This window comes from Nesoenas mayeri (assembly GCF_963082525.1).
Source record: "Nesoenas mayeri genome assembly, chromosome: 6".
In the NCBI taxonomy this organism is placed as follows: Eukaryota; Metazoa; Chordata; class Aves; order Columbiformes; family Columbidae; genus Nesoenas; species Nesoenas mayeri.
In genome coordinates, this window is record NC_137545.1 from 36,575,661 (window position 1) to 36,587,735 (window position 12,075).

At 38.1% G+C, this 12,075-nt stretch overlaps 1 protein-coding gene across 1 annotated transcript in view; it reads right to left on the reverse strand.

Moving 5' to 3' along the window:
* The window catches only part of NCKAP5 (NCK associated protein 5), a gene marked incomplete at both ends in the record, with an annotated part of 239,157 nt that overhangs the window by 110,993 nt on the left and 116,089 nt on the right, over positions 1 to 12,075 (reverse strand). Inside the window, 1 exon segment of the mRNA XM_080346974.1 lies at positions 8,957 to 9,106. Within this exon segment, the coding sequence (XP_080203100.1) occupies positions 8,957 to 9,106 (150 nt within the window).

The window sequence follows — 12,075 nt, forward strand, 5'->3', positions numbered from 1 at the left end:
AAATTAAAAATACAAGGCATGATTCTACAGTCTCTGCCACACAGAATCTTTTGGCTGGAAGAGCTGTCACTGTGAGCAATGAGAGGGCTCACAGAACGTGCTTGTGTAGAACCGGGGCTGCAGTGCACACCCGATAGAAACTATTTAAAAAACCTACCGAGTCTCACTCTCTGAAATGATAGATGTGTTGGGATAAACACAGTCACCTAGATCTATAACACGGTGCTGGAAAATCTAATTTCATTCAGCAGGGAGAGTGAATTTTCAATTGTACCATATGCCTGATTGCTAAAAAAGGTAAGTTACATTATCTACTGATTATGTGCAAGAAGGCACGATACATGGAAGGAAGGGCACTGAAAAACTATCATTATTTAAATTATAAAAGTCAGACTGAAATATCAGATTCCTTCACTGCAACCTACCAAGGACTCTTTGCAGAACACAGTTAACATTTATTTCAATAGAGAAAATCTGACAGGTTTAATAAAACCAAGACCATTTTCCTTGACTTCTGTGACTCACCTTTTCTTCACTGACTACATCTATTTCTCAGACCTTCTGGCACCAAATCATTATTCCTGTAGCCATATTCAATACTTTGAACTATTTAAAGAGTGTTTGCTTTGTCAGCCAAGCACCACGGAGCTTTCTCTGTGGTACCTAACTGTAAGAAAAGAGTCATCGTCCTGGAATTCAGAGTATCATAGAAAAAACTGAATTTATAAGCTGCTTTTACAATAAATATACGTAAATACTTTTGGTTTTGCTAAAATGAACATTAAATGCTTATCTGTGCTCTCCTTATTTTTTGTAAAAATTGCAGAGCTTAGTATACTATCTTGAGGATCCTATATTTTATGTTTTCACAACAGCACGCACCATCATTTAGGAAAATAATCAACATTACACATAAACTAAAGCATCTTCTAAACAGTATCCTGACTAAACTATTAACGTGGATTAAAAACCACAGATAAGAGATGTTTCCTCCATTGGCAAGATGCTGGATTCACTGCCCTGGAAAAGGATATTTTATGTCATTCTACCTTAAGAAGGTACACCTTAAGTTACCCACTCTGCCTTTCTCATGTGCCTGTACCTTACTTGGATAGGCTGACGAGCACTGAATTATCTGATGCTAGAAAGCTAGTAACTTCTATTAAAACCTAAATTGACAGCATGAGCGGGCTAAAGGAGAAAAATCCTGATATGCAGAAAAATTCCCTTTATACAAATAGTTGATGGGGTATGACCTGATGTCACACTGAAAACAACTAAACGCAGTTTTAAAACTTCACAGAACAGGACCACTAGTTGGAGCACATTCTGTAGAGCACTTGCTGAATCAGCACATTTCAACAAATTTACTGCTCCATGGGTCTCTCAAAGTAGAAAGCAGAGCCAACCTGAAAGTTTTGATCTTTTCAACACGTAACAAAAACTCAGAAGCTCTGCACCTTGTGACCCAAAACATTTAACTTCTGAATCACTGCTGTAGTGCTTCATATGAGATGCAAGTCAATAATCTTTGTTTTTTCCTTAGTTAGAAAACAATACCATCTGTTACTCAGACTAAAATTCCCAGCAGGTACCACGGTGGATTTTAGAAACTAAGTATTTTAAGCTTTCATTGAACTGAATAGTCAGAAATGCAGATATGCGTGGCCTCCTCCATGCCTCTGCCACCAGTCATGGAGTCAATGACTTGATGGACAGACTTATTTGTATTAAGGTACTCTTCCACTTCAGGAGATGGAACTGTTTGGTTGAACAGTGGACTGGCAGTCTCTCTTGAATGATAACAGCAAAGAAAATCTTAACAGCTCTTCCTACATCCAGTGGGCAGAGCTATTTCCAACCTCCCTGTGAAAATTCATAGCCCTACTAGTTCATCTTGATTTTTTTCATGCCAAAAATGAAATTGCCACGAATTTCAACTGGCTTAGGAAAAAAAAAAAAAAAAGAGTACAAGTAGAGAGGAAAAAAGGAAATTCCTTTTAGATGCCAAATATTTTACATGCCTGCAAGAAGTACGTTCTCTTCTTTTAAATACTCACTACACATTAACTGAATTTAACTCTCTGCCCAGAAGAGGTTTCTATTAGTTTTCATCTTCTATATGAAGATATTATTTCTACTAACATCCCAACTGATAAGATGCATTGACCACTGGAAGCTATTCAGTCTCTGTGCCAACTGCAGAGAACGCAGCTTCACGCGCTCGTGGGCAGCAGCAGAATGGATGGAAAAGCCACAGTGACCAGCAGGAGGGCGTGAGCTGCAGGAGGGAAGGTACAAACATCTGGGCAGATGTTGCATTTAAAGACAGCAGCAGGAGTGGGTGAGGACAGATGGCAAAGAGGAAAGCACCCCAGAGCAGCAAGGCAAGGAGAAACAGGGAGCAGCCGTGAGATCTGGGAATAACCGAGCCACTGAACACCTACGGTTAGAAGAGTTCAAGCAGCAACAGACTATAGAATACATTCAGCTTGATAGTCCTTGTTTGGTTTTAATTCAAAATTTACTCAGTTATTGGGAAGCTAAAACCGTTTGCCAATACTATTACCACTGAAGAGCTGGAATAAACTGGGCTGTTTTTCAAACCAGTGATGCAAGTCAACGCTGATGCATTATCAGCCACTGGGTGAGTTTGCAAATAAGACTTTCCCAGCCTCATTGTCTGATCCATGGCTATTAAAAAACCACAGTTCTTAGGCACAGTTCAGAAAACTAATTCTGAAAGTCTCCCACTGAAAAGATTTAAAAGTAAAATAATCCAATAATTAGGATTAAGTAGGTTGGCCTTTGGTGACTGATCAGCATAATGAAGGTAGTTAGGTGGATGGCCAAGGCATTGGGCTAGGAAGAGGCTTCTGGCTGAATCAGATTAAATGCATTGGCTAGAACAAGACTAGTTGCTACAATATTTCAAAGTTTTGGATTTTTCTATGCATCTAGGTAAAGTGATTCAAATTTCCTATAAACCAAAGTGAAGCAGCTGATTTTCAATAAAGAAGTAGTTTTTCTCACAGTTCTTTTCAGAAACTCAGGCTCTTTGCCCCTGCATGTTGCATGTTTCTTTCCATGGAAAATAATATAACTATTAATTTTCTACCATTTTACATTGTAGAACATGGAAAAAGAGGGAAAAAAAGGGAGGGTATATAATGTAAGAGTAAAACAAACATCAACATGCCCACTCAAAATAAAGTTATCTTCTCAATCCACTAAAAGGAAATATGTACCCTTCTCATATTTCTTTTTTATCTTTTTCTAGTTCATTGATAGCATGTCCTTCTTCCGCTGCAGGGTAGTAAAAACATAATATCGGAAATACTTGACATACTTCCTCATTTGTTTAATGGTGATGATACAAGGGAAATTACCCCTCTAATATATTTGAACATTTAGCTTATTATCCTGAGCGAGTTTTCTCCCAAAGCTCAATTTATTAAAACAAAACACATCTTTCTATGATGAACTGCAAAGGGTAAGAGGGCAAAATTCTATAATTAAAATCAGAGTGGTTTTGTCGCTCTTTCCTAGCAGATACTGCTTCTACTGCAGCTTAGTTTACTGAAACTTTCATTGACTCTCACTCACCCGCAAGCAATGAGATTTTCACACATGAATTAGGCTTTTCATTTGACAACATCAAGGTTACAATTTAATGCTACCCCTTGACTTCTGTGAATTCTTGCTATTTGGTGAAAAACACAAGGTTGTGAGCAGCCTACAATCATTATTTTTTGGGGCCAATGGAACTAGTGCTCATTGCAGAACTTCTGGGAGGGGAGGGGGACACTCAGCAAACCAGGGGAACCACTTCCTTGTTGACAATATTTATTTTAATTTGGATGTAAATGCTGCATTTTTACCAAGGCATTAGTTGTGTGCCACCATAAACTAAGAATCATAGAATCATTTCAGCTGGAAGAGACCCTCAGGATCATCGATTCCAGCCATAACCTAACTCTGGACCATGTCCCTAAGAACCTCGTCTAAACGCCTTTTAAACCCCTCCAGGGATGGTGACTCCACCACCACCCTGGGCAGCCTGTTCCAATGCCTGACAACCCTTTCCAGGAAGAATTTTTTCCTAATATCCAATCTAAATCTCCCCCAGCACAACTTGAGGCCATTTCCTCTTGTCCTATCACTCTCTACTTGGGAGAAGAGACCAACCTCCTCCATGCTACAGCCTCCTTTCAGGTAGTTGTAGACAGTGATCAGGTCTCCCCTCAGCCTCCTCCAGGCTGAACAGCCCCAGTTCCCTCAAGCGCTCATCACACTTGTGCTCCAGGCCCCTCACCAGCTTTGTCACCTCCTCTGCACTCTCTCCAGTATTTCAATGTCAAGGTGGGTAAATCCTCTCTTCTGAAGAGTGGATGCTGCCCCCACATAACCAAGCTCACGAACTCCCAAGGTGGCGGCACGCTGCTCATCTAATGTTTGTCTCCTAGACACAGGCACTGCTCAGCCCATAACAGATGGACACCTTGTCATCAGACAAACCTATTGCACCACAGGATGCCGTGTACGTGCCTGCTCCTGCCATACAGATCAACTCATGAGCCTCACAGGCAGAAGCACACCTGCCCTCTGCTTACGTGAAAGCCTTGTAGTGATTTCTGGGGGGAAGGGCTGTGGGCTCTTCAGAAATGCAGACATGAAGCCAATCCTGTGGTACCAAGGCACAACTAGATCAAACAGACTGTACAGGATGCAGGAAATCTACAGCTGAGATGTGAAATGGATCCAGTCTTCTTGAGTCTTCATCCAACATCTACTCATATTCCCCTTTCTTTTTGAGGAACTGAGAGGACGTGCAACGTGTGAAAGAATATAACCCCACTAACAAAATTTGTGTATCTTACAGAATCTCTCTTTTACTGGCAAAGCTGAGCATCGTCCAACACAACCTCCATTAAGTACTCCTGGGTCGTTTAGTTTGGAGCAATCCCACCAGCTTACTTTCTTCATAATCAACCAAAAGCAAACACTTTCTAAGAAAGCTGCACTGCTGCACTTGCAAAGAAGGAAGTCGGGTAGAGCTGCAACATTTCACACCATTAGACGTAGTTAATTCATTATCGTCAGTGCATAAATGTCTGTGCCAATGACAGACTTTAATAAGCCTTCAAAACTGACACAGTATTTATCACTGATTAAATTTTTAAAATCAAAGTAACTATGGCTTTTACAGACATGTTTAGATTAAGACTGACACTAACTCAGTATATCAGTTTAATTCACTTGCAATTATGCAGGTGCTCGGGCAGCCTGTATTTCAGTCGTTTAAGGCTAAATTGGGGCAGAGGGCCCGCAGCTCCATCTTGGATACTGAAGCTCTAGGACAGTCTCAAGTCCTTCGTTAATACTGTTTTTCAAATATAGAATAGTCTCAAAGCTTTTCTCTGCACCGTGACTATGTAAACTCCTGCTGAAACAAGAAATAGTATACAATGAGAGTCTGCACAATATCTAACATACCCAGGAGGGTGAATTAAGGTTTTGTGAAAAATTTCCAACTTGTATGCATATGACTTTGGAAATACAACATTATTGTTTTACTGCAGTTATGTATAAACCTACATATACCTGAAACTAGTGTATGGGGGTCGATGCACGTCCAGAACAAATTCTATTTTTCGTACATTTTCCACTACCATTAAAAAAAAAGGCAATTCTTCTGGTGATGAAAGCAGATTTAAAAAAAGAAATTCCACCAAGGAGTTGATATGTTATTCACTGTACTTCATTAATATTTCATTTTTTTGCAGCACTCCAAACACACATAGAAGTTATCAGAGATTTTTTTTTGCTTTGTAATAGTTAGAAGGCATTTGATCATAACTGCTGAAGTAAATTAAGTGGCATTTCAAGAGCGGCCAACTAAAAATGCTAAAGGCACAATGGAGTTTTGATATCCAGGAAATCACAATTAATTTCAACTACATGAAATGGGATACGAGATGGTACGAACCATTTGTTATTTGTCATCTGTTTCATTTGATTAGAAATGTATGGTATTTATCAGTCAGTAGAGTGCAAATAGAATTTGCTGTAAATGATAAAGGATATAAAAAGATTACAGGTAAAAGGAGCAATGGGAGAATACATATATCTATTTCTTATCAAAGTGTATGATAGCTTTCACTTGAGCTGACTACCAAGACACTTTATTATACTGATTTGTATTATTCAGTGAGAAAATTTCTAGATTAAACAGAAGTTAATAAAACCTAAAAGGTATTACAGAAATTTATTTGGCAATACATTTGACAGTATGCAATTATTAGAGAAAAAGGAAAAATAAAATGTTAAATACAACGGCACTGATATAGAAGCCATTTACAGGAAGTTTTCTATGAAAATGAAGCCTCCCTTCACACTTTTCACACTTAGGTTGGATAATTTCCTGGTCCATATCTAACAGTCCAGGATTACTATGGTTTTCCTGAAGAAAACCACCACATACCTCACGTCTACTACACCAGTACTCCAGGAAGGGCAGAAGCAATTTATTTCATGTATGGAACACGAACTCTTTTCCATACAGATACTCAAATTGAAAGAAAGGAAATAATCTATTTTATTGTATATGTACCAGCTAAACCAGCCATTTCTCCCTGTGCTCCTGGATAGCTTCTCTCATATGGTACTTTATTCACTTGTAATTTAGGTCAGATTTATCCAACTTTTTTTTGTTTTAATATGATCAGTTAAGAGAATGTATTAATCAGTAAAAAAACCCTAAAAACTTAACCTGCTGAATATGAAGTTTTATATAATAAAAGTGTTACACCACTTGCTCATACGTTTCCCTAGGTGTACCTCACACTAGTTAGCAATAGGGCAATGAATACAGGTAGGAGGAAGGATGGAATAATTTTCCGATGGTCTAACAGACTAAGCTACATGTTGTCATAAGCTACACTTAAGTAACAAACTAATATGAAGAGATATTACAAGACTTCTTAAAAGTGCTGATATTCATGAAACTATATTAATAAGTGTTAATGGATTAGGTCTCATATTTTAACTATTACTTTTACCAGGCTCTGTTTATAAGTGGTCTTCAGATTCTACAGTGCACAGATAGACCAACTTTAGTAAGTACTTTATTAGCCTTGTTGATTTTATTCACTGTGTATGATACAGAACCATTTAATCACGTAAAGTAAGATTAAAGATTCTGACACCTGGAACTAACAAACAGTAATTTTTTGTTCCTTTCCATATAGACTAATAAAATATTTATAATAATTATTCTGTAAACAGTAAAGGATTAGAACTGCTAATGGCACGCAACTTAAAAACAAAGTATGTCTCTTAATTAATGAACCATAGAGTCTTTGACATCACAATTTATATTCTTCAAGAGAAAATTCAAGTGCAAGAACATGTAACATTAAACAACACACAATTAACAATGGTTTGTTTCAATTATCTCGGGTCATAATTAATGTTGGCCTTGCCATTCATCTTTCTCCTCTGATTGCTCTCTATACTATTTATGTAGATTAATTCTTGCAGTACTGGCATTCACCAATATGTGGTTTGGAACAAGCCACTGCATGACACTGACATCAGTGAGGAGACCTGTTCACTGACCTTCCAGAAGTAGATTCTCTCTGTCCATAATGTCACATTATGTATCAGGCCAATTTGCCACGACTAATAAAGACCGTGACATTATTGAACAACTTCCTATCAAATGAAGACGTAAAGAACTGCAACTGTCACGCAGTCTGATTAAAAACAAGCTGAAGCAAACACGAGTCATGCATATTTGGAAATAAAAGACCACAAGGAACGTACAGTTGTTCTCCATCGACAGATAAAGCAAGACTACAATAAACTGTATATTTTTCAGGGTTTTATGGGCCTCAAAAATTTAGTATCATGTTTTTCTTTCCCAAGGTAAAATTAGTTAATTAATATGAAATATGTTTATTTTACACACAGCCTAAGATTTTAAAGAAAAATTGGAGAGACTGCTTATACCTTTCAAATTTCAGATTCTGTATTTAGATCCAAACATGATTAAAATTGTTCATGTTTTGCTTTTAATGAAGCCTACAACTCAAAATAAAAACTGCGATACAAAAGAGCTATCACACTTAACCAAAAATGGACTGGCCCAGTGATGAAGTCTTTGTTTACTGAGACCCTACATAGGCAAAATGCCACTAAAGCATTCATTTATCCATACATATAACACTTCATAGATACTTGAACAGAGGTGACACTCAATGAGTAAAAAATATGCCTTTGTGTTAGTTCACAATGATACTAAAATATGCACAGTCTTATTTTTTAATACACTTTGAAACCCATGCTTCTATCAAGAGCACAAAATAAGCTCATAGCTATAGTGGTTACAGTCTTTCCTAAACTTTGGAATTACCACAAGGTGCATTATTTTGCACACCTTAATCTTCCAGAAATGCAGTAAAAATGTAGAGTGTGCAGTTCTCCATGTGGTCTACAAGGAAATAGATTTTCCACAATCTCGCAGTAAAAGGACCTGAGCTCTCCCAAGCAAGCAGTCCAGCTATTAGAAGTTGAGCAATAAACTACAATGAAGCAACACTGGTTTTATGGCAGTTATTAAACCACCTATATTAGTCTTACAATATTAATAATTGAAACAAAATCAGTAAAACCAATTTTTCTTCTTAAATGGCCTCAACAGAATTAAAATAATGTATGAAGTTCTTTTTAAAGATATCTGATGCTTAACACTGGAGAGAGATCTTTTCAGTGGTACTAAGGTGAAGCTTCTTGTTCATCCTGGGTAAATGAATAATAAAAAACATGCCCCATATCACCAGTACAGGTGAACTGTGAAAAATCAGATTTATACTACAGGGTGATTCAGTGCCTACAACTGAACAAGGCAGGGGGCAGGGTGGTCTTTTATGTGTGAAACCATTGTACATCTTACCTCCAGAGCTTTCAAACGCTCTAATAGCAATTTGGTTTTCTCCTTTTCTTGTTCAGTGCTGCTGCTTTCACTTCTTGAATCTTCATCTGCCGGCGTGTGAATTTTTTCCATGCCTTCTTTACGTTTCCTACTGTCTTCTGACAGCTTTTCCTGAAATGATTTTTTAAAAAGTCATTACTCATAGGTGGAAATGAAGTTAACTATGCAAATATCTTCAGATCTCCCTTGTACATGAACGACAAAAAGATGGATCAAGGTGCTAGTTGCATTATTCCAGTACTAAGTAAGTGGAGTCATGAGGGTCTATGAAACATCCTGCTAAGCCAATTCTGCAGAAGTGAATGCACAACTTCACTGCTACATCTACATAAGATTTTTAAAAAGTGGAACTCATTATCTTTTTAATAAAATAACTTGCATTTTCTTTGAAAGTTGCAATAAAAATTGAGAATACCAGCCTTCAATTGAAGCATTTTGATGCATATAAAGCAGTTTGTTGAGGAAAAGCTAACATATGTTCATGCCTAATGTATTTCACCTTTCCTCATCTAGAGCTAGCATTTGAATTATTAAATAATGGGCTGAGAACCAAGCTACCACCTGAATACTGATTTAAGATCCACACTAAAATATAACTGGAGAGAATCAAGCTGACAGGAAAATTTCCAGAAGTGCTCCAGTCTATTGCAAGTCAGTCAGATTGGGTTATTTGCTGCTGCTGCTGAGTGGACTATGGCTGCTGAGTTTTACAAGAGGTCTATAAAAATCATAGGACTGAACAGTGAATCCTACTAACTCCATTAATTATGTGTTCAAGTTCTGTGTTGAGAGAGAGAATGAGATTGAACAAGCAAAACAGCGAGACTACAAGCAGGCGATGTAAAGTATTGCCCAAGGCCACAAGGCAAGCCTAAGGGGAAAAAAGAGCTGCATAGACGTACAGCGTGAATGACCGTCCACGTGCAACACCAACTGCGCGATCTCTGCCTTGGCAATCACGTTCTCTAGCTATGGAAGCACATGCAGTGTGAAAACTAATCAGACAAATGGAAAACATGAGGTAAATCAACATTAAATAAGGGGTGTCAACACTAACCTAGAGAAGTTCTTTAATGAGCATTTGGAATTCATTATGTGCCTTTTTGCTAATTCTTATAAACAAAGGCACATACTTTCGTGATCTTTGGGTTAGTCTATAAGTGAGATGTATTTCCTGTAACTATTACATAACACAAGCTTTGACTAGGCATAAAAATATGCATTTTCATGAAGAAGTGATCCAGCTTGAATAACTGTGCATATATCTGATAACTCTTGGAGAGTTAACAGCAAGGCATTATCTTAATTAAAACCCATAAACACAACTGAATTAAAAATCAGCACCGTGAATCACATTTCTAACAATGTCTTTTTAAAAAATTAACTAGCTTAGAAATTGACTATTACCCTGTTAAAACTTTAATCAAGGATCAATTTTATAAGCTATGGGCTTAATCACCGACTACTCTTACACAAACCATGAGGCCCAGATCTCATTCTGAGCCCCAAAACACAGACGTCAGAGAGTCATTTTGTCAGGTTTCCAGCAGAAGTGTTATTCTGATCACAAAGGAACCATAAATACAGTAGTTGGTGGAGGGTTTTTTATTATTTCTTTTTTCTTGCTCGCTACTCACTGGTGCAATGATCAAGCATCTGTAAAAGAGCCATTAAACCATTTTCCCTTCAAGTTGCCCTCATGAGTACATTCACATAAAACACTTCAATGAACTCAGGGAAAAAAACTTGACAACGGTATCTCTTCGATGTAATTCAAACACAAACAATCATTTTTAGGAAAGAGTGTGGCATGAATCAGATGTGACTAATGACGGAAGAAAACAGAAACATCAGCACAGGGACACCTTTCCTGCTCAAACTAGAGGGCAGCAATTTCAAAGGACATGTAGAAGAAAGCAGAGCTTATAACATTTCATCACAGAAAGGGGAATAATGCAACTTCTCTCAGAGTAAGTCCCAGTCACCTAAAGAAGTAACCCATTCATTTTCTAATCACAAAATCTTATTAACTATGCAGACGAGTGGAATAATCAAGAATATACATCCTGGTTTACTATGATGAGCACTAGAATATTTCAAGATACTACCGTTACTCCTGCTTGGGTGTTTAAGCACAGCTCATGTATTTTCCAACTAGTTCATTTCTGAGTAACAATAAATGAGTTTTAGTGTTTCAGGCATGGGCTAAAAAGGTCCCTGATATGTCATGTACCTGGAAAAGCTGGAGAAAAGAGGAAAACATGATTAACCTTAGAAATTATTAGTCATGCGGTTTGCTCACAGTGCTGTTCTGCCACTTCGACCAGTTCTATCTGGGTGACGTACAGAACGGGTAGAGTGGAAAATCCACACTCGAGAAAGCAAAGAAAACAGGTGCTTCTGAAACAGTCTTTGTGCTTAAGTAAGAGGGAGGATGACAAAGGCTTTGGAACAACAGAATCCTCTTAAGAGTGAAAAATCTGCTAATTTCAAAGGCAGCTGCCTGCGGGGGGAGGCAAGCAGGGCAGAGAGAGAGATTTGCAAGAGGAGATGTGTATCTATCTCCTGCATGATGTTCAGCAAATCCTACAGAGAGCTCTAGAGTGAGCACGCTGAAGGCAGCAAACAATGGCACAGAACAGCTTATTCCTCTTCCCACCCCCCTAGATTCCTACACTTCTTGTGTTACCTCAAATAAAGACCATCTTTTGAATGTTCTGAACAATCTCTGTCGTATACCTCACATACTGCACAATTAAAGACAGGCTGAGTTTTCAAGCTGAATAGCAAAACACTCTCCAGGTCAGAAGTCCAGCAAAGGCAGAGTAAGTGCTATCCTGCTGAACAATGCAGTTTCATTTCTGTGAAGAGGTGACAGATGGAAAGAGTGCACTGCAAGTAAGCTGGACAGGTGGGGGGGAGACAAAAAAAGCAACAACTCAGCTCTTGGTCTCCCCAGACCAATAAGAGTTTAAGACACATGCCTGTACCACAAAAGGATGCAAACACAGCAGCCTGATGAGAATTCTACACTGAAGGCTCATCTACATCTCTAATGCTCTGTGTCAACAAAGAGACAA